The 21,106-nt window shown below is 40.7% G+C and overlaps 1 protein-coding gene across 5 annotated transcripts; it reads right to left on the bottom strand.

Moving 5' to 3' along the window:
• Window positions 1-162: 162 nt before the first annotated feature.
• On the bottom strand, window positions 163-20,514 carry LOC135494907 (uncharacterized). 5 transcript variants are annotated; one of them, XM_064783227.1, is made up of 15 exons: window positions 20,290-20,514; window positions 19,986-20,006; window positions 12,830-12,875; window positions 9,164-9,247; window positions 7,041-7,136; window positions 6,642-6,761; window positions 6,242-6,388; window positions 5,961-6,011; window positions 5,651-5,674; window positions 4,678-4,832; window positions 4,215-4,326; window positions 3,814-3,837; window positions 2,920-2,985; window positions 1,732-1,829; window positions 163-1,192 (listed from the first exon to the last, which is right to left on the bottom strand). In XM_064783227.1, the coding sequence occupies exons 1-15, from the start codon at window positions 20,301-20,303 to the stop codon at window positions 847-849; spliced, it is 1,404 nt and encodes a 467-aa protein (XP_064639297.1). In that variant the 5' UTR covers window positions 20,304-20,514; the 3' UTR covers window positions 163-846. The 5 variants fall into 5 exon arrangements, with proteins under 5 accessions (XP_064639297.1, XP_064639302.1, XP_064639300.1 ...); XM_064783232.1 differs by lacking the exon at window positions 2,920-2,985; XM_064783230.1 differs by lacking the exon at window positions 5,651-5,674.
• Window positions 20,515-21,106: the final 592 nt, after the last annotated feature.

Genomic DNA, 21,106 nt, shown 5'->3' with positions numbered 1-21,106 from the left:
AGAATGTGCCTTGAATGGCCGCCGTGAACTGTGTTGTTTAGTTCAAGTGTCCATACCATATCCCGCCCTTCAAGCCTCCTGATGTTATCATAAGTTGTTAAAGACGCACGGCGTTTGCCCATTGACACACACCGAGAAAAGAAAAAAAAGCGGAGAATGATAAAGGCTTTTGAATCTTTATTTCAATGAATTTTACGAGTAATTTCAAATAATGCTGCTAAATTTAAAAGCTATATTCCGCGTATTTATACATGTACTTTCAAACAATGACTGTCGATCATTTCTTATTACGAATAGTAGCATTGTACAAGATATTACATAATTTGTAACAAACTGTCATGGAATTGAACAAGCAGCCGATCCCAAAGTCGGAATAAGCAGTTACGTGTAGTAAGAGAAGACAAAAGAAACTGAGTTACCAAATCAGAATTGATAGCGTTGCACGAAGAGTACTCTTTTACCAAAACAGTATTGTTTTTGAAGATTGACATATTTAAATATAGCTTCATTTACATCATGATGATTCAGCTATGTACATATATGCATGAATTATTGTCAATAACAAGCTATAGTCAGATGAAATACAAAAAAGGATTCTGCATTTTTGCCACAAAATATCTCCTCCGGTCCGATAAACGATAAATACTAACTTAGTACGTCATCCTTTTTTTGTTTTTTTTAAACTGCACAAAGTCTCTTTCAAGTGCAAAATATTGTAAGGTCTCCCAAATATCTCAGAGATTCATATCCCAAACTTAATCGACCTCTAGTAATGAAAATAAACGTCAATAATCATTTTAAATGTCAGTCATAATATGCACTCAACAGTTTTTTACCGCACATGCGCTAATTTAAAAGAGTTTCGTAACTCCTGGCCCGCTTTTTATACTCCTTCTCCTGCTGCTTCCGGGTCACTGACCTCTCCACTTTAATCAAACCCTCCGCCATTGCTTCTTGTATCGTCATGGTGTCATTTGTGTCCGGGTTTATATACGTACCGGCAGTCATATCAACAATGCCAGCCTTGGTCGCCTTGTCAATCGAAATGTCCTTGAAATCTCGCGGGTCCGTGACGGCCGAGATGATAAACATTTTGACCTCGTGACCTTCGTATTCTGATATTTCCGGTGCGTAACATTCGATTTGTTCCTCCACTTGATTGTCCACCAATCTTGTTTTAATTTCAAATATCCTACAATGGAAGATTAATATTCAGCCTGAATTTCAATAGGGTACGTGATCCCAATAGGCGGCGCTGATTTTTACTTGGGCTTGCGTCAAAAAGGACGCCATGACGACAAACATACATGCAGCGTCCAAACTCAGAAACTAATCTGTCTTTAGCGTTTCCAGACAATGAGTGGAACACACACACACACACATGTCAAAACGTTAGATCGGAAACAGTCAAGTCAAAACGTTCTCTTTTTAGTAGCAGTCAGACACTGTTCAGGGACTTTATCAAGAGTTGACCATTGGCATCACCATTTTGGCTAGAACTTGACATCCAAAAGCTATTAGAACTCAAAACATGCCATGTCAATTTCAAGGGTGGAAGTCTGTTCTTTGTTTTCCAGAGATCAGACTCCCACCCTTGTAGCTGGTATTCACTTCGTTTTGAAGGAGTTTTAATTGTTTAAGGATTTCAAGTTCTAGTCGAAATGGTAGTGCCTGTGGTCAACCCCTAATGGCCGAAATCATTTCATTGGTAAATGGTCATCCGAACCTTACTTTTTCGACTTCCTTCCCATGCTGCTGCTGCTGGCCAAACTGAGGGTGCTAATACTGTACATGCTTTTGATACTGCTGTGGTTGGTGGTTTTGGGGATCTGGAAAGGGAAGCATAAAATTGTAGGGCTTAACACACAAAGGACATATTCAGTACAATTTTGAAGGAATTGTTGTTGACAAGAGCAGTGTCTCCATCTTTGATCAGAACCATCCATGTTGACCAATGTCCTTTGCAATGTCCTATTAATGCCCAGTTGGAAACACAGTCTGTTCTTTCCTTTCAAATTGTCACTTATGTCCTGTGATCGAGCTCGAAGCCCTTCAATTGCTAAAAGATGGTCGAAGACTAATTCCAATATACTTCTCAAATTGAAAGTCAACTGAAAGCCAACAGATTTGAAAACTGTAAACTGTTGGCAATATAATTGGTTAAAATGTACATGTGCATGTACGGGTAGTATAACGTAAACTATATGTTGACTGTAATACAATGAATTATACAATGGTAGTGCAACGATCTATTGACTGTAATGCAATGAACTATACAATGGTAGTGCAACGATCTATTGACGGTAATGCAACGAACTATACAATGGAAGTGCAACAATCTATTGACTGTAATGCAATGACCTATACAATGGTAGTGCATATAAATGATGACGTAGTGCAGAGGATAAGGCTAAACTAAAAAAAATAATCTGCAGACAATGGAACATATAAACCAGCGGTATAAATGAAAGGTTATGTAACAAATACTATGGTATGTTTGACACCAGTTGTGATTGTAGTTGATGGCTTGGTACAATGTAAATGTATTCTAAGAATGCTAAGTAGCGAGGCTATTCGAAGCATGAAATAAAGTCGAGTGCGGGACCCACTGCCGGCATGCCTGAGGTACTCAAAACTGCTCAGAGTTATGAACCTAAGCATGTCACCAGCAATGTTGATGGAAATGGTAATTCATGCATGATATCCATTAGAGGCAAGGATATTTCTATCAAATATTGAAATCGAAGTTTCATGCCGGGTTTTTTCTTATCTGCAAAGCAAAGGCTGTAAGGCATGGCAATTTCGAGGGCATGGTTACTATCTTCGCGTGTGCAGCCTCAGTCATAGTGCAAGCCCCTATTATACCCGTCGCAAATATGCAAGTCATAGCCCTATGATAGCAGGGATGCATTTACAGACCGTTGTTAAGTCTGATAACATTTCTTCCATCTCTCTGATAGGGTGTATAAACATTGTGCCATTTATCTGTTGGTAAAAAAATTTAGTCAGACATCACAGAAAAACATACTAGTTGCTAGAAATTGTTTTGGCGCCAAATGGAAAAAAGCTGGAAGCCATTTTAGACTTTTTTGAGAGAATGGGAAAGACATATCCATTCATGGCCTTGATAGCTTTTGCCAGGACATTTTAGCGATTGTGGTGCCAAGTGCATTTAATTCTCTTAAATTCCAGTACAGAACAGTGTATAATCAGCTGGTAAACTTTTTCATTTTTAAAGGGGACGTACTGGCCTTTTCCATTTGATGCAAGCGTTAGGTTACAATACAACTACATAAGGACTGCTACTCGAACAGGTTTTTTGCTGGTGTGGCAATTGAAGCTGTTGAAGTGTGGTCAATTCTAAAATAAAGCAATTCTAAATAAAAGGTGAATGCAGCAAAGGCTTATAGACGTGGACTTCAGGCAGGAGCTATGTGTCCAATATGTGGTCTCCCTGGCTACAGGCACATTTGGGCAACAATGTCTGGCCTTTCGATGTGCTGTGGGCATGGGATAGTGGCCACATCTTTCGGCGACATGTGTAACTTAATCTGATCCACCCGGCTTCTGCCTATAGTTTCCCTGTAATTTCCGCATGTTACAGCGTTATGTCTTTAAATCGGCGAGAGCAAGCGATTGGTTGATCTCACGAAGGTCCAATGCATGCCAATATTGTCAAAGGAAAATATGATTGTCAGAGCTATCGTTGGTAAAAAAACTACAATAACCGCGTCGTGGTTATAGTTAGTGCTATAATATTAAGTCCCATAACCAAGTGTTTACTGAGCATGCAGAATAAGACTAGATATCAACCTTGTGGTTTTGTAGTTCGTCAAGCTGTAGGAGATATATACAAATGATCAGAATATTATAACATAAAAACACTAACTAGGCAGGGAATAAAAGCCCAGCTAGAATCTGAATTCGTAATTATATCAAGTTGCCTTAGCAAGAAATAAGTACTAAGCCAAGCAGTTGAAAAGTCAACGGGCAGTAGCGACTTTTCATTCACTGTCACTGAAATGTCACTGATCCAAAACATCGGACACAACAATCGTCGCCGTGCTTGTGTTTATCAACAAAGAGTTCACATAAAGAAAGTATTTACTTGAGTATATTTCATTCCACTTTTACAGTGTACACGACGTATATTGTTAAACAACTAAATAAACAAATTCTTGTTTGGCATTTCATTCCATTTTTACTCAACATACCTGATTATTCGTCAGTCGCAGTATCTGCATCGTCTCAAGCGAGTTATTTTTGTCAGATTTCTTCAGGAAGTTTGTAGTCTTGACAACGCTGTTGGCAAATTCCTCCTCCATTCTGAATTTACAAAATGATGTGAAATGAGTGATGAAATTACTAGAGTTCAGACACACAGGTCCCTTTCACTGGAATCCAGGCCAAAAATACCGTACAGATTCTATAATACAATGATGCTAAAAAGGAAATGCCCGTGGCGAGCCTTGGTGACCAAGACAGACTGAAATCATCCGCAGTGACGACTTAAGTAATTCAGCCTCAATCTTGTTGTGGGAGCCAGGAACTTTCGTTTCTTGAAATCATCGTGACATACAATCCAGGTTCTGCTGCGTGGTAGCCAGCAGTTTTAACCACAAGGCTATGAAGCTGCACGCAAATGCTGCTACAGATGTCAAAGTAACTATATCATACCTGGCCACTTTCTTTGTCAGGGTGGCATCTGGTGGAGGAAGTGCGAGGAATAACGCGGGGACCTCTCCCTCTTCGCCATTCCGCTTCCTGACCCGCCACAGCAGTCTGTTTGAGTTATCAAGCACGATGAACTTCTCGCCGGCATCGATGGAAATCTGCAAATTTATTTATTTGAAAGACTGGTGAAGACATGTTGGGACAACGAACATTCTGGTAGAAAAACACTCAAAATGAATGGTGCTTCGGACATCCGAGAGACATTCTTTCTCTGTTCTTCTTCTTGGGCTTGTTTTCAAATGGCGTATATATATTTATCTTAATCGTGGCCAGAGGACACTTTCATAACAGACAGCTTTCAGAAAACTTGGTAGTAGGAGAAGCGGCGGGAACAGTCAACGTAGCAAAGAGATTCGGCCGCAAAATGGGTCAGAGGGATGTGCAGACTGTGCAATATATGTGATGATTATCACGATTAAAGGTACCATAACTAATCAAGCGATAGAAAGATGGGAAAACCAGTCCGTAGAAATAGAGACCAGGAAATGGCCATGAGGATATATTATCATACTGTTTGCAGAAGAAGGACAGAGCGGTTCAGATACAATCCATAGCTGCATTGAAACAGTCGGGCCTGAACAGAGCGCGTGCCATAGCTGAGATTTGTGACAACATTTCGTTGTATAAAATGAGGTTGTTGTTTCCAACAAAAAACCTTTTTCTCGATTCTTTATGTGGCGGTTTGCAGAACTATTATTAGTACCAAAAGACGATGAATTGTAGATTCATTGAGAGATTGTGGTATCATAGACAGAGGAAAGAGAGACCAGGGAAAGAGGCCAGAGAGACAACCCTTGTCCCCGCAACAAACTGAGCGATCCATTGCAACTAGTAGTTGCAATTGATCGCTCAGTCTGCGATGGGAACAACATGCAAATGAAAATGCTGCTTGAAAACCGCTACAAAGCGGACATACCTTTGGCGTACTTCCACTAACCATCTGAAATTAGCAGTTTGATTCACTACCAGGGAAATATTGTGTCTGAAGTTTCTATACGCACTTATTATCAAAAGTATGAGTTTTCGTCAATAATATGCTCTTTGGTTCTATCCGTGAATTCGCAAAGAACCCCAGAAGAGTTAAACTGTAATTTAATGAATCGTTCTTGTGTACGAGTTCGGAAATCGGATTCTTGGCGATAACTTATGAAATTCTCGGGCTGTGGCCTACCGATAAAATATTCCGTTCCATCCATTAGTTATGCAATGTTCATTTTTATACTTACATAACTAGACTTTTCGTCTTCGGCTTTCAGTGCTTTAACAAAACCGTAGATCTAAAACGAACAAAGAAACGAAACAAATTTTAGATACAAAAGCTACAGAGCAATAATCGGAAGGTTTGTATGATATTGACAAAACATTCTCCTTTTCCATACAAGTTCCCTCTCCTTGCTTTCAACTTCATTCACCAAGACGGATGTAATGTCAACATTCTCTTCCGTTAACCGTGGCATGGACACCTCACAGAAGTGTTTACAGTATTCAGAAATCCGAATATCCGTACCTCATCTTCCTCAAAGTCACACAACGCCTCCACCGGCAAGGGTTGGATGATGCTAACTAACCGCTTCTTAATTGGTGCAACCTTGCTGGCCTGTTGGTTGAGATCATCTAGGGCATTCTTCCATAATCTGTGACGGTCCATCAACTCCTGAAATCAATGGATAATATAAAAAATACGGCGTACTACTACACAAGAGCAAGAACACTCTGGGTAATAAACCCATATTTTTTGCTGGTTTCTGCTTGTTTCCCTACTTTATTTAAACACGGTACATCGTTAACGATCTCGGAGGTCTCCGAGGCATCGCCAAATACTAGTGACGCGCTTTCAAGTAACCCTAGACATGGGTATTTGGTTCCATCGAGGCACCGACAAAGGTCTCACTGGATTCTGATCTTACCTTAGCATGTTTCTTCAAGAGAGCCTGCACTACTTGTTTCTCATGCTTCTTCAGAGTGTCCGCCACGAACTGCTTCGCCTCGTCGGCCATGGTATCACATTTAAGAAAGTCAGCGTAAAACTGAAATGGAACAGAGGTTTGTAACATGGGAGCAGCAAATCGTCAGGGGAAACAAGATAATTTCATACTGGCCAGCCCAAAGACTGATGATGGTGAAATCGGTTTCAAGGTCACCTTATCAGGATATGTGGTCGACAGACATTGGCTTGGTGTTGCAGGGACAGAGGTTGCTCGCTCCAAATTTAGGAAACAGATTATGTTTAAATCTCGTGCAGCGGCCAGCGTAGACGGAATATATTGAAGATAAAGGTCGCAGTGTGCTTATACACGTATCCATACCTTTCTGTACTGTTTGACACAGTCGTGGTGGGCATGCATACATCTGAGCATCTTGTAGCCTCCACATCCGGGGATGTCGTAGTCATGGTGAATTGTCTGTAAAACGGAAGCAGTCAAAGTTAGCACGACCTCATAATGAAATGAAAATAAACTAAAATATACATATTAGACAGTTTGTTATTTTGTGTTATTCTGGAGTGCTTCCTGCAAATACTCGGGATCCGCTGGGAGACATCGAGGCAACTTTCCCGAGATCCTCTTTATGAGTGAATTATTCAGTGTGACATTATCCTGCAGGGAAATGTTTGTTATCTTTCTGGTCTTTACTGCACAAATTATGTCTGATTTATAATTCTGCTTTGCTTGAAAGTTCTATGTAGAACCAGTAGACTCGTTTTAGATCTAGACAAGAAGGGCCTAATCATCTTTTTCTTTCTTTTGTAACTTGCTTTTTTGAAGTCACACAACAATAAACTACGCTCTGCTACCATATCATGTTTCATTCTTTAAAGTCACACAACAATAAACTACGCTCTGCTACCATATCATGTTTCCTTCTTCAAAGTCACACAACAATAAACTACGCTCTGCTACCATATCATGTTCCTCCTTTAAAGTCACACAACAATAAACTACGCTCTGCTACCATATCATGTTTCCTTCTTTAAAGTCACACAACAATAAATTACGCTCTGCTACCATATCATGTTTCCTTCTTTAAAGTCACACAACAATTAACTACGCTCTGCTACCATATCATGTTTCCTTCTTTAAAGTCACACAACAATAAACTACGCTCTGCTACCATATCATGTTTCCTTCTTTAAAGTCACACAACAATAAACTACGCTCTGCTACCATATCATGCTTCCTTCTTTAAAGTCACACAACAATAAACTACGCTCTGCTACCATATCATGTTCCTTCTTCAAAGTCACACAACAATAAACTACGCTCTGCTACCATATCATGTTTCATTCTTCAAAGTCACACAACAATAAACTACGCTCTGCTACCATATCATGTTCCTTCTTTAAAGTCACACAACAATAAACTACGCTCTGCTACCATATCATGTTTCCTTCTTCAAAGTCACACAACAATAAACTACGCTCTGCTACCATATCATGTTCCTTCTTTAAAGTCACACAACAATAAACTACGCTCTGCTACCATATCATGTTACCTTCTTTAAAGTCACACAACAATAAACTACGCTCTGCTACCATATCATGTTTCCTTCTTTAAAGTCACACAACAATAAACTACGCTCTGCTACCATTTCACCGACATGTATCGTGAGATTTCTCTTCTGTGTCGTTTTCGGCCGGTCTTTTTCAATCATTTTTCGTTTCAATTTTTATCAAGTCGATAATTTCAAGGTGTCCGACCGGCTAATGTGGTTACGGCAAAAGTTCTCACTGTATACGTAATGTTACAGCATTGAAGACGTCTCAAGGATACTTAAACCATTTTTCAATGATACTTGACACGTAAGTGTAAAAACGTCCTGACAATACTTGTATTTGTAAATCTCACTCAGTCGGCCTCTTGAAGATCATTGAAAGTTAAATCAAACTTTCTAAAGACATCAGGTGTCCATAAGTACTCGCTTGCATGCAAGTTCACCAAGACTATACCCTTGTTACAGGTGCAAAACCACAAAAACAGATGAACACCATTCCTCGAATGAGGACAATTTTTGACAGAAGACATGAAATTTTATGCCAGTGTGTATCAAACTGTGTCTGCAGGGACAACGACATTTTCTTAAATATTTACAGAGTTCTTGTGATATTTGATTAACGTAATTACCCTTGTAAGTACTTAATTGTACAAGGTTTATTTAGGTCTCTGATAGATTTGACATTCGATACGATTTTTGTCAGTCTTGTTCAGTGCGAGAGCAATAAAAGAACATGTAGTTGGAGAGCCTTTATTGTGTATTGGGTTCCGATTAAAAGCAAGAGTTAGCCCGGCCATGATAGCTGAAAGAACCAGCACGGTCAAAATCACCAGCGTGGGGAAGTGTAAGATCAGTACAGGCGCTTCGAAAGACCCCTTCCCATGATACACTTTCCTTACTGCTGATGCTGATAGATGCTCTTGACATGTTAACCCACCTGTCCTTTCTTCCCCTCCATCCCAAGCTTCTCGATCGCATTCCCGGGTCGTAACGTCCCCTCGTAAGCGGATGTGGAAACCTCCTGCAATAAAAAAACAGGCTTGGATTTATTTATCATGATATGGTGTTTAAGCTCAGCTACGACATTGCCTTTTCGTAGATGTTAAAATCACTCCGTTTCCAACAGAAAACTTTTAAGCTTGGTGACAAGACTGACATGTATTCCTCAACCTATAGTTTTGAAGAGAGTCATTCAATAATGAGTCAGGCAATAGGGAACGCTGAAAGACTGGCTGGAATAAAGGATTCTCCGAGTTCGAATCAGTCAAGGCTTTACCGTGAGCATCTATATATATTTATATAAACCTACGAGAAATTGACATGTTACTGTGTTTGTGCACGGAAACAAGGAAACCTCGGGTTTATAAGTACATGTCACTTTGACTAATAGATTTCTTTACCATGCACATAATGACCTTTTTTTCTGCAAAATCATAATTATATATTTCGTCAGTAAAAGCTTCACAGTGTAAAGGTGACAGAGCCGTTGACCTCATGGTATTATCTAAACTACTCCAATTACTGCAATTACCACAAAATTGATAGTATTTTAAACCTGAGGTCTAATCAGGCCACAGCACCGTCAGTCTTTTATTTCAGAGCAATTTCGGTCCTGCTCGATGCCATTGGCTTTGTGTTTGTTTATGTTAGAGAGGGCATCATATGATATATTATAGTCCTGTCGAGTTGTGGGGGTGGTTATTTGTAAAGGTCTCTCCATGTCGCCATCCCAATTAACAGTCAAAAGATAACTGACACGGAGTAATTTTCCATTTTGATGGCAAAGGCCATTTATGTTTTGTGCGTTGACATATGTACAACATTCTGTAGATGATGGATGTTGTTAACAATTTAGGCAAGGATTCTTGTTTTACGAGTTGTCGCTACTTCTGGATATCGCCGCTACTTTCTGTAGCGCCACTCGTGTCCAAGTCATATCTACCGTAGCTGGATTTAGCTGCGTCTTTGCAAAATAGGTCTGCACAAAAAAGCGCACATTAGCGCGTGTCCTTGTTGATTTCATCGATGAACTACCAAATTTACTCTGTCAATTGGTTTAAAGTCGCTTGACAATCGATGAGATCAAGCGAGATACCGCCAATCGTGTCGGCACAGCTATCTTTTTCCGTGGCATAAATAGTCCGTACGGGAGTTTCGAGGAGGTAGTCGCAGTAATTGGCAACAACTCACTTTGCTCAAACCTTTCTGAATTCCACTGTAAAATATGATACCATGCATTAATTTTTGCCTCAATTGTAGGAAAATTGTACATGAATATTAATGAGAACTAGAATACTTCAGGCGTTATTAAAACTCTGAAGAGGAAGAAATATTTCCAGAAAGAGGGTCATTCACCTCCAGTTTAGATTCAATGAATAAAACGTAAACATGTACTATGCGATGTACAGCGTAAATAATGTAAAGGTCTCGCAACACCTGATTCAACAATAGACCATCTCATTTACAGTTGTTGTAAATGTACTATTAAACTATAAATTAAAGACGCTTGAGAGAGAACTTGAAAGTGGGTAGATGAATCTGACACTTTACAAATATGCAACCCCACTTGGGCTTCATTTTGCTGCGTCATCAGCATCGCAACGGTTATTATTGTTTTGAACCCCGTACTATAAAACGCTCCACTTTGGGCATGCTCAGTAGGCGGACCATCCTGAACTTCAGGCGAACACTCGGCACTAACGACCGTGTGCGAGGCTGACTCTGGTTTTTCGAGGATGTAGGCGGACAGGAATTACATAAAGAATGTCCACGTGGGGTCTTTTCAATGCGATCGTCCGCCTACATTCTGAAGAAAAGAGAGTATATACTCCGTCATACTACCACAAGGGCGGGCTGCGTTCATGTCTGTACAGTTAAATTTTATGAATCAGTCAACAAAGTGTGTATGTTGACGATATAGTTAATTTTATTTATTGAAAATAAATATCACAAAACGTGTGAATAAGCGTGTGAATCAGAGCATCAGAAAGCCTTCAGGAGTGAATAGATCGTGTCAAGTTAGTTGACGAAACTCCCATGTACATCTTACACACAAATCTGTACTTCGTTCGTGCACACGTATGTCCACCAAAGCCAAGATGAAATCCTTCAGACCTAATAATTGGAATTTAATACAGAGGTATAAATGCATTTAGAGAATTGATCTACATGTATTTGATTATACTATCTCAATTTTCTCAGCGATTTTTGTAATTTGCATGTGTTCCCAGTCGTTTTCTACTTCTTGAGAATGTCGCCGTATTGGCCTAGCCCTGTTTCGTGAGACCGTTGCACCGGTCATCGACAGGGTATATCGGAGAGCCTTGGTCGGCAGTGGGACGAGGAGATGGAAAATACGAAAAACAAATAGCGGCCGACACAAACCCATTCAGTAGTGATCAGTGTACTAATCTACAACCCACTAATTTCGACATTACACCCGAGTAAAACTTCCAGAAAAATTAATGTATTGATTATGAATGAGTTATGGGCCAATCTTACATCGTAGTTAGTTTCTTCAAAGCAAGGCAAATTGCGGTGGAGAATTGCTAGTACCATTAAGTAGTTGTAGACACGCCCCTACTTCGTTCAATCATGGGTTGCCACACGCGGGCGACCCCCAAACAGTTCATGCAGAGGCTTTGGGACGTTTATACAATGTACAAGTGTAAAATCTTTAGTAACGAATATTCCTGATTGCTGTAAGGCGAAATAATGGCAAATTAAACCCCCTCCTCGTCGATTTAACTTGAAAATTGAATTTGGCACTCAGTAGACTATCAAACTCTTCGACACGTAGTATGCCATAATAGACACTGCAATCACCATTACGCCGAGTGTAATTCAAAAACTTCGCTTTGAAGAGTAAGAAGAAGACAACACACCAGCGGAACATTCCTACGCCATTTGGTTTTTTTTAACAACTTGATTTTCGAGGAATGAAATCGGGGTAGGCCTATTGCACTTCGATATGATACTTCAGATGTGAGATGATGCTTTGGGGGTCTGAAGAACTTCTCTTGTGATTCTTTGTTCTCGGTATCTGGCCTGTAGAAGACCATTCTTGCATGAATGGCCGACACTTATACGTAGAAAAATAAATAAATTCGTACAACCAGAAGTGTTTGATGTTGGTATATGGTTGAAGTAGAGAGTTCTAAATAGCAATGACTATTTTTATCGATAGCAAAGAAAACTGCGAATTGATATACATGGCAATGGTCGCCTGAGTCAATCTTCCATATTTGAATGTGGTTTCTCTGAAGAGACGCCAGAACACATCCTGGAAGAATGGCCACTGATTACCAACCGAAGGGAGGCCTGGCCGTCGTCCACACCTCTCCAAGAGAAGCTATGGGGAACAGAGGCAGATTTGTGTCACACTGCCACGTTCTTGAGGACCGAAGGTTTAAGGTTTGACCAGTCGAACGTAAAGAAGGATATAACCATGTACATGTACAGTATGTATAACTGGTAGACTCTTATAAGTCAAAGAGGAAGAAGAAAAGAGCGATAACATAAGGTGATGAGGTATGACTCTTCAAATTGACTAGACTCTCAAACAATTTTTAAGTTAGTTTATTGAAATAGTTGATTTACTTACCGAGCAGAACTTTAGAAACCGAATTTCATCCGCGATGTCCGTCCCACTGGAAAACAAAGAAACGAAAGCAAATTATTGACACTGCGAAAAAATCATGTGATACCCAAGCACGCCATCTTTAACTGTCTATTGTACGCAAACACTGCAATATGAGGAACAACCAAAAATGTTACATCGGCAAAGAAGAAGAATTGAATTGCTATATACTAACCAAGAACCAGTTGGAGAATTGGCAACCATTGCAAGTAATGAATTAATCCGCAAAGTGTCGTTAGATCCGTGAAAGAGGGATTGCTTAAACAAGACTACTAGGTCTGTTTCTCACCAGAGAATGATATCATGAACATTTGATGCAAGAGATTTATACTTTTCTCACATCAGTCACCCCAGATGCCCTACACAGTTTCGTCATCAACATTCCAAGCATGAAGAAAGGCCATGTCGTCATCAACATTTCTGTCAAAAGGAAAAGCCATGAATGACGTCGAATATCATTGAAATACGTATCTACAGTGCCCAACAATTCACCTGCAATGGTTTCAATTCGATGACCCAGGGTCAGTTGGCCACTTTTGAATAAAATGTCTTATCCAACTTTCAATGCTTCAGTTGATTTGCACAAAGAAGCATTCTTGGTCAATTCAAGTGACCAGGCTTTTCCATTATGGAATATTCAACTGTGGTCTTCTTTTGATATTCCGTGACCCCGCTGAGGTAGACGAACTAGATGTCTACCCCTATTTCAATAGTATCCGAGTATTTCTTTTATTGAAAGTCTGACAGTATGAATGATATCATTAATTCGATTAACTGACGTCACACTGCTGAAACTTTGAACCAGGCCAAGCGAGCACAGAGTTATAAGAGCAAAAGGCTTTCTGGTGACCTGATTGAGGGAACTCGTCGACCTGGGTCAGTTGGTCAAACAACGAAACGGTAAATATGTGTAAAGGAGTTAGAATTGGTAGATGCTTAGTCAATTGTCGACAAATGTAGCTACGTTTTCTTGCAAAGGAATAAAATTGGTCAATAATGTCATGTTCGTCATCAATGTGCCACTGACCTCAGTAGTGTTCGACCTCAGGTATCAACCTCAGCGCCGACTGATGGTTGCAGTTTTTGGCCTTAGATTCATATAACTAAATACGCGGTCAATTTACTTTATCAGCAATTGCAGCGGCTATATATCAACCGAAATAACAACGAGCTAATAGACCTGGGTCAGCGTTTTAGTTCCTACTGACACGAATGACCAGTAATTTGAATATTTTAGCTTTCAGAACATAACTTCCATTACTTCCTTGAAACGAGAATACGGAACAGTGCATGAACATCGCAGTGCATCATACTACATGTACATGTTCATGCATTCCATGACGTTTATTTGCCACGCTAGTTAAGGCCTATCGACCTCCATGAAAGCAGTTTCTTGGGGTCTGTATCACAAGGTTTGCCCTGATAACTCCTTGATAAGACGGTGGAACCATGGGAATCGAGGCCTTCGTGCGATCGGGCTTTGTTTAAAGACAATAGGCTGTGTAGCGGTCTATGAACTCTTAACTACGAGGTAATATACACCTTTCCAGAAATGGGGCGCTGAGTGTCCGAAATAATGATGTCATAAGGGAAAACTAGGTCTTATGGTGGAGGGACAAAGGAGATAGTCATGGTTGACCAACACACTTGAATGCCTTTAATGACGGACAAGGGGGAACAAGTTAGTTCCAATGCAATCCACCAATTTCGGGAAGCATGTATAAGTGGCAAAATACGTAATGTAAACGTAATGTAAACTTCTGAGAGCCGTGTTGGTTAAGACATTAACCTGATAGAAGTGACCAAACCATGGTCACCATTTTGGTCAGAATAGAGTGATGTTAGTCTACCCATGCAACAGTTGCACACTTGCAGTTACGAAGAAGGCAACTTTAATTTATGACCGACTTTTTATAAAAGCTAACATGATTCACAATGACACGACATTAAGGAGACCTAGTGCATTTTGGCATAAATCCTAAATTTTGCTTTAGAATTCAGGGACGTGTCCTTTATACCACGAAACAACAAAGGAAGAATCACCAGTTCTATTTCATAACAGCAACAGTCAATTCAAAGGAAGTTCAGATTTGTCATTGTATCCGATGACATGGACGAGGGAGAATGATAAACACTGCTCCCGCCCAGATTCCAGTCGCCCAAATTTGTCCAATATTGAATCGGTGACCCAAATATCACGAACACGGCAAAATAACATCTTTTCACACTCAAACTATTCTGAGATTCAATACGCCGTCAACGCATATTGGAATTATGAATGAAGGAATGTTTCGGGGAATGTTTCCAAAATCGTCTTGGCAAATGACCACAGGCAAAAGATAATATCGCACTATCAGGTAGCACTGTTCGAATTGTCAACAATGTTGTCTTTAAATCCTACGTCATTTCCTTCTAGGTTTTGGTTGCAAACTTCCCTAATGGTTTAGGAGTGCTTCATGAAGAAGTATAGGTGTATTCCTCCCATTTCCAAATGTTGACAACACGGAAATGGTAGTCATACTTGAAGTGTGATAGGCTATCACTGTCATACATAAGCGCAGCCAGGATTTCGGTGGGGAAGGGATGAGGGGAACGTTTTGAAAAAATGCAACATTTGAAGATGCATGCATTTTCTTCGTCGATTTCAACGCTTTTTCCCGTTTGGTAATTTTCGTTATCAGCCACCGAACCATGGTCACAGTCCACCAGTTATGTGGATTGTAATTTTGTTGTAACATGGTTTTCATGTGCAACTCATTGGTGACAATGTCTCCAAGATCTTGCATAAGTGTGGTCGTGATATCGGTTGACGCAGTAGGCCCTTGCATTCCATGGTCCAGAACAATCCACTCACGTGTAGTATACTATGAGAAAAAACAGGTGCAAACCGCGTGATGTGGATTGATTATAACTCAACCCAGGTCAATTAAATATTTAGTGCTTATTTTCAAGTCTGAAATTGTATGAACAACGTGAATAAACTGGCCACTTTGGGGTGCTCATATAAGAAGTTCAGTGTTGTTACAATACTGAAATTCCAGCGGTATTGCCTCCGTTGCCCTCGCCCAAGCGCATGTTGTCTGGAAGCTAAGAAATGTCAATACATTGAGGGTCAAGATGTGTTGTTCAGTTTCATGGGTGTAACGATAGCGATTTGCCGCAGAGAATCGTTTCCACTCACAGTAAAAACGGTCAAATTCTACGCAGATCATTCGTGTTGGTTCGGTTAGGTTTGTCCCCACATTAAACCAGTGTATTCCTTCAAAACTAGAGCAGAACCGCGTATTGCAATAATAGTACATTCACGTCACGTGTACTGGAGTGTACATCATACTAGTAATGCGATGGACTTGGATGTACTGTAGACTTTGTCAACAACAAGTTGAAAAAAGAGTCTAATACTGGTGTGTATATTTAATCGTTGAGATGACAATGAAAGCAAACGAACATACATATCTTCTTTTTAGTTCAGTTACACAAGTCTTTCTCACATATGTCCTAGTTTCACGTAAAGCGCCAAACAGTGAATGGTCGAATGCATCACATGGCCTCTATATCAGACGTCATGACTGTCATTGTATGAATACATTTTATCAAACAGAGTAAAACGGGTTCGACAGCCGATTTATTAGGTTTAGAATATCATCCAAAAATAGTTACACAAACATGCAAGTGCTAAAGGGCCAAGCTGGAGACGGTCTAAGGAATCACTGCTTGTTGTGACTGCTAGTTGCGTTTTCGTGTTTGTTCTTTTTCTTCTTCCCTTCCTTCGTCCCCTTCGTTAGCTCGAAGAACAAGTACAATAAGCGTGTTTAGCGTATTATGACGGCATGCAGCCAGGACCGTCTTGGCAAGTTCGTGGATCAGCATGTTTCAATCAAAGGACGAAGCCGTATAGCGTAGTGCCGAGGTTCACGAGCTTTACACAGGTATCGTATCTAGGTATGTGTCTACGATGTTACGCTACCCCTCACATGGTGTCCCTTATAACGATAAAACGTATGTTAAGTACGCGTGTTTCCACCCAAACACGTTTACACGTACAGGTACCAGTTCACGTACACGTTCCGTAAAAACGTATGTTTTCTAAACGTCTCTCTTGCAATTGGTTCCCGCAATTCACACGAGAGTTCCGCAAATTGTTTCGTCAATAATTCATCTCAGTCACAATATCAACTAATTGAAAGCTGATTTCACAATGCTTTAGACAATGAGCATGATGGGCCAATAATGCAATATAATGGTGCCCGGTGATTGAAAGTCAGAGGAGTTCATTGTAAATGGTTGTAATGGATTATTCTTCCAAAAGCTTGATAGCTTCTGGCCTGATTGAGTGTTGAAATAAGTGATATAAACTGTCGCTATGTTTTATTAGACCTCCGAGAGGAAGAAATGTGTTGCAAAGTGCAATGTTAATTTAGATGTGTAATAATGTTTTTCGGGATTGTCTAAGTTGTGTTTGAAAAGGTATATACATACATGCAAGTGCCGCTTAAAGGTCTACGCCGTTCTTTAAAAATTTTAAAATTTGTAGTTAACTTTGAAAAAGTCCAATTCCGTAAATACGATAAACAAATTTCGGCAATGTCGTTGAGTAGACAAATATACGAATACTATATATACCAACTTTTAGCAGATCCGTAGGCATGATAACTGCACTATGGCATTGTGTATGAATGCATTTCTATTTTGCTCGATCACCAGTAATTACGAACGGCGTACCCCTTTAAAAACAACATGATCGCAGTCACCATTTCTGAATCAACGCAGCTTGGAGACCGGAATATTGGCGCAATCCGGCACGTCTTGAGGACCATGGTTGTGACTTGAGGACCAAGGTTGTAACGTTATTTTTGCGACAGCTATGAGATTAGGCCAGGAAGCACGTATGCGAAGACTTCTCTGAATTGCGCCTAATTCAGGAGTAATAAGTCACAATCTACCACATATAATTGCTATTTTCTTCTCTCAGTCTGGGCAACTGCTTTAGTACATATAGCTGCCCAGGCAAAGCCCCGCGAATATCGCTACGAATTCGTGTCCCAATGAGGTCAGTCCTCCCGTCACAAAATTGCATTGTGCAGAAAATCGTTCTTATTATAAAGAATAATTATTCGGCAGTCTGCGAAGAAAATAGCATTGGAAATGCATTCACACTCGGGAGAACGGAGTGAATATGCTATTTATTATTGAAACTATATATATTTTTCTAAATGTTGAAAACTCCGTCGCATATGTGTCATCGTTTTGATAACTGTTTGAAGGTTATTTTGTGACAAGAATGGGGGGAGTTAAGAATTATGATGAATTACATTAAGAGTCATAATGATGAATCGCAGGTAGCTTCTGTGTTGCTAAATCAGACAAAATAGTTCAAAGAACTTTGAGGCTCTTTTGATTAAAAGTGTAGAATAAGGCAATATTAAAATTTTATCGAAATCTGATCTACATATCGCTGCCATTATCCTCAACTTTGTCAGACTCTTAGACTCTTTGTTCGAACTCTCGCGCGCCGACGCTTTCCTCCTGTCGTGGCTGTGCCGTAAGTGGGCGTTTCTCTGAAAGTGTACACCTCCACCGTTCGGGTCCCTCTCACAAATCCCTGAACTAGGCGAGAAGACTATCATTCCGAGAACATCCTCTTAGCAGACTTTACTTCTTGGAGGCACAGATGAAACAACACGCAAGCTACACATAACACGACATCAGAAGACAACAAACCCGGAACGAATATTGATGCCTCGGTCCAGCCTTACATGGACTGGCATAGACTCCTATACCGTCCATTTCGGCATCCTGCTCGACTTTCCTTCATGGGTGACATGACAAGGCCGGTCCACTACGTCCGGACTATAGACTGGCATGCTCTCTCATTTCACCATAGATTTCGTACGAATAGAGAGACAACAAAACCTGCAGGAAGCCGTCGGCGAAACTTCAGCCGCGGCCTGGAACGAAGAGGTCACATCGATGTCCTCATGGGGACATATTCCCCTGTTTGGTCTTTTATTCATACCCCTGGGGCCCTGGTCTACCCCAATACTGGCTTTAAATTCATCACTAGTTCGCGTGAATATGAAGAGCCGTCAAAGACCTTCAGACGGCAGCCGCTTCAGCCGCGTCCTCGAACTCATATTCGCGGCGAGGTCACAACCGTCCTCGCGAGAATGCATTGGCTTAGCGGTACATCGGCCATTCGCAGATGGTGAATCAGCAAGAATTTTCCCAGCAATGGAAATTATATACCTTGTCGTTGTTCATAGAATTCTCAACAGGGCTTGAGTGGATATTTTCCGCAATTTCTAAAACGGCGGGTGTTACTCGTACATCAAGAGGCCAGCGTTTGTATTGACCTCATATTGTAGAGTGCGTGAGGACGTCATTGATGGTGAAGTGAAGTCCAGGTGGTTACGGGGGCAGAGTTTTTGTATACTAAGGGGTCGACCAGGGCGGTTAGCACTTTCTCAATGATGAAACCACTGATGTCATAATACACATGTTATGTACGCCAGTAATTGGTCCTGGTTTAAACTGAATTGCGCTCCGTCGTCAGTTAGTGACAAGATGTATCCATATAGAAAGACAGTCCTTGCAGCATCGGTCCAGGGAATACTCCACTGACGACATCATTGGTCGGTGTTTTTTTTGGCAATAATTGGGGGCAAAGGTGTCTCTAAAACATACTGTTCCTTCTACCCAGCTATCTCTAGAGGTATAGCCTATGTGCTGTTGCGGATGTGACATGTGTGTGCAGTGTCTTACACCCACTGGACAGTAAATTCCATCCTCGCCTCACCCCGAAGTATCTATAGGATGACGAATGGGCTGCCTCGGTAGTTTAATCAGACGAAACAGAAAAACTAAAGGGAAGACTATTTTATCAGTTGATAGGACGGTGCATTTTAAAGATGGGAACAACATTCGTGAATGTCCGGGAGTATTGGTGAATGTCTGGGTACAAAATCGTGTCAAATACCTAACTTCTACGAATACGGTACTCCCTAACTTTAATGGACACTGGAGATCTAATTGTCAAGAGAGTACTGTGAGTTGGCATCAGCGGACCGGTTGGTGCAGTGGACTCCGAGTGCCACAGAATTCTAGATGTTCAAACGCTTACATAAAACTTTTCCAGCAGAAGCTTGATATAGTAAAAGAAAGTTAGAAGCTCAAAGAATAGCACGTTTATGGTCAGAGCATCCGGGGTTTCTGCCTCTCGTCTAAGGGTGAGGCAAATAAATTCGCTTCAACAGTCACTTCAGTTTGAGCAAAAATACGCAGGCTTTGGGGATAATCTAGATACACAACAGCGCAGATTCGAGTCATTTTCTGGGCGGGGACAACTCTATAGGATAGTCTCCGCCAAGTAACTGTACTTACGTGACGAACGTATAAAATATGCTGAATATGATAAAATGACTTACTTTTCTGCGTACATCCTCCCAGATCCTTAAATTCCTGACCACAATAATAATCCCAGAGACCTTATCCACAGTCACAACCGGCTACAAGCCGAGACGAATTCGCAAACAAAAATGTGTCGCTATTGAAAAGACGTCCAACAGGCGCGCTGAATGCGACAACAGAATGAAGTGACCCAATCGGGACATGCGCTTTCAAAAGCGATTGTACGACAATATCACACACCGCGGCTTCCGTTGCTGAAAAGAGATTTTGTCGGTCCCGATATGGTTGATTTAATTGAGTCACGTGGTTTTGTTTTGCAAACGGCCGCTCTGCACGAAAATTTTGGGGAGACTCAAAACTGATAAAGTTGTTATTTCAGTCACGAAGGACATTCAAATACGTTATTGTATCCGATACATATGTATATATAATGTCAGACGTATAAAAATGTTTTAGTGCTTGACAAGAATGCTAAACACCCTTGATCTCAGACCATTTCTGAATATAAGTGCTCAAGACCCAGGCGATGCCGTTATTAAGTTAAGGAGCCTCATAGTCTGCTGGCTATCTCAATAGGCCAAGGGGAGGATTTGTATTCTTGGATGAACCGGAGCGGTTTTCAATGAACTAAACTTTCCAGCTCTTCACTGTTCTTCGAATGAGACGTAGGACCGAGATTCCTTGTTTACTGGTCAATGACATGGCAAGCAAGAGACTCACCAGGCCAAGTGCTAGAAACGCAAGTGGCTTTGGCAAGTCAGCTTCCGATGAGCTCGACGCCGTAATTGACCCACATACTACTTTTTACTGCCACGCCATCTACTAAAATTGGGA

This window comes from Lineus longissimus, chromosome 10 (genome assembly GCF_910592395.1).
Source record: "Lineus longissimus chromosome 10, tnLinLong1.2, whole genome shotgun sequence".
NCBI classification, from domain to species: Eukaryota; Metazoa; Nemertea; class Pilidiophora; order Heteronemertea; family Lineidae; genus Lineus; species Lineus longissimus.
Note: the sequence above shows the minus strand (reverse complement) of the source record. Positions and strands in the feature narration are given on the sequence as shown.

Excerpts from the sequence above, each read along its gene's own strand:
- LOC135494907 (XM_064783227.1), bottom strand. Across the intron at positions 6,012-6,241 it reads GTGACTTTGAGGAAGATGAG|ATCTACGGTTTTGTTAAAGC; the intron begins GTACGGATATTC and ends TGTTCGTTTTAG. Across the intron at positions 4,327-4,677 it reads CTGACAAAGAAAGTGGCCAG|AATGGAGGAGGAATTTGCCA; the intron begins GTATGATATAGT and ends TTGTAAATTCAG.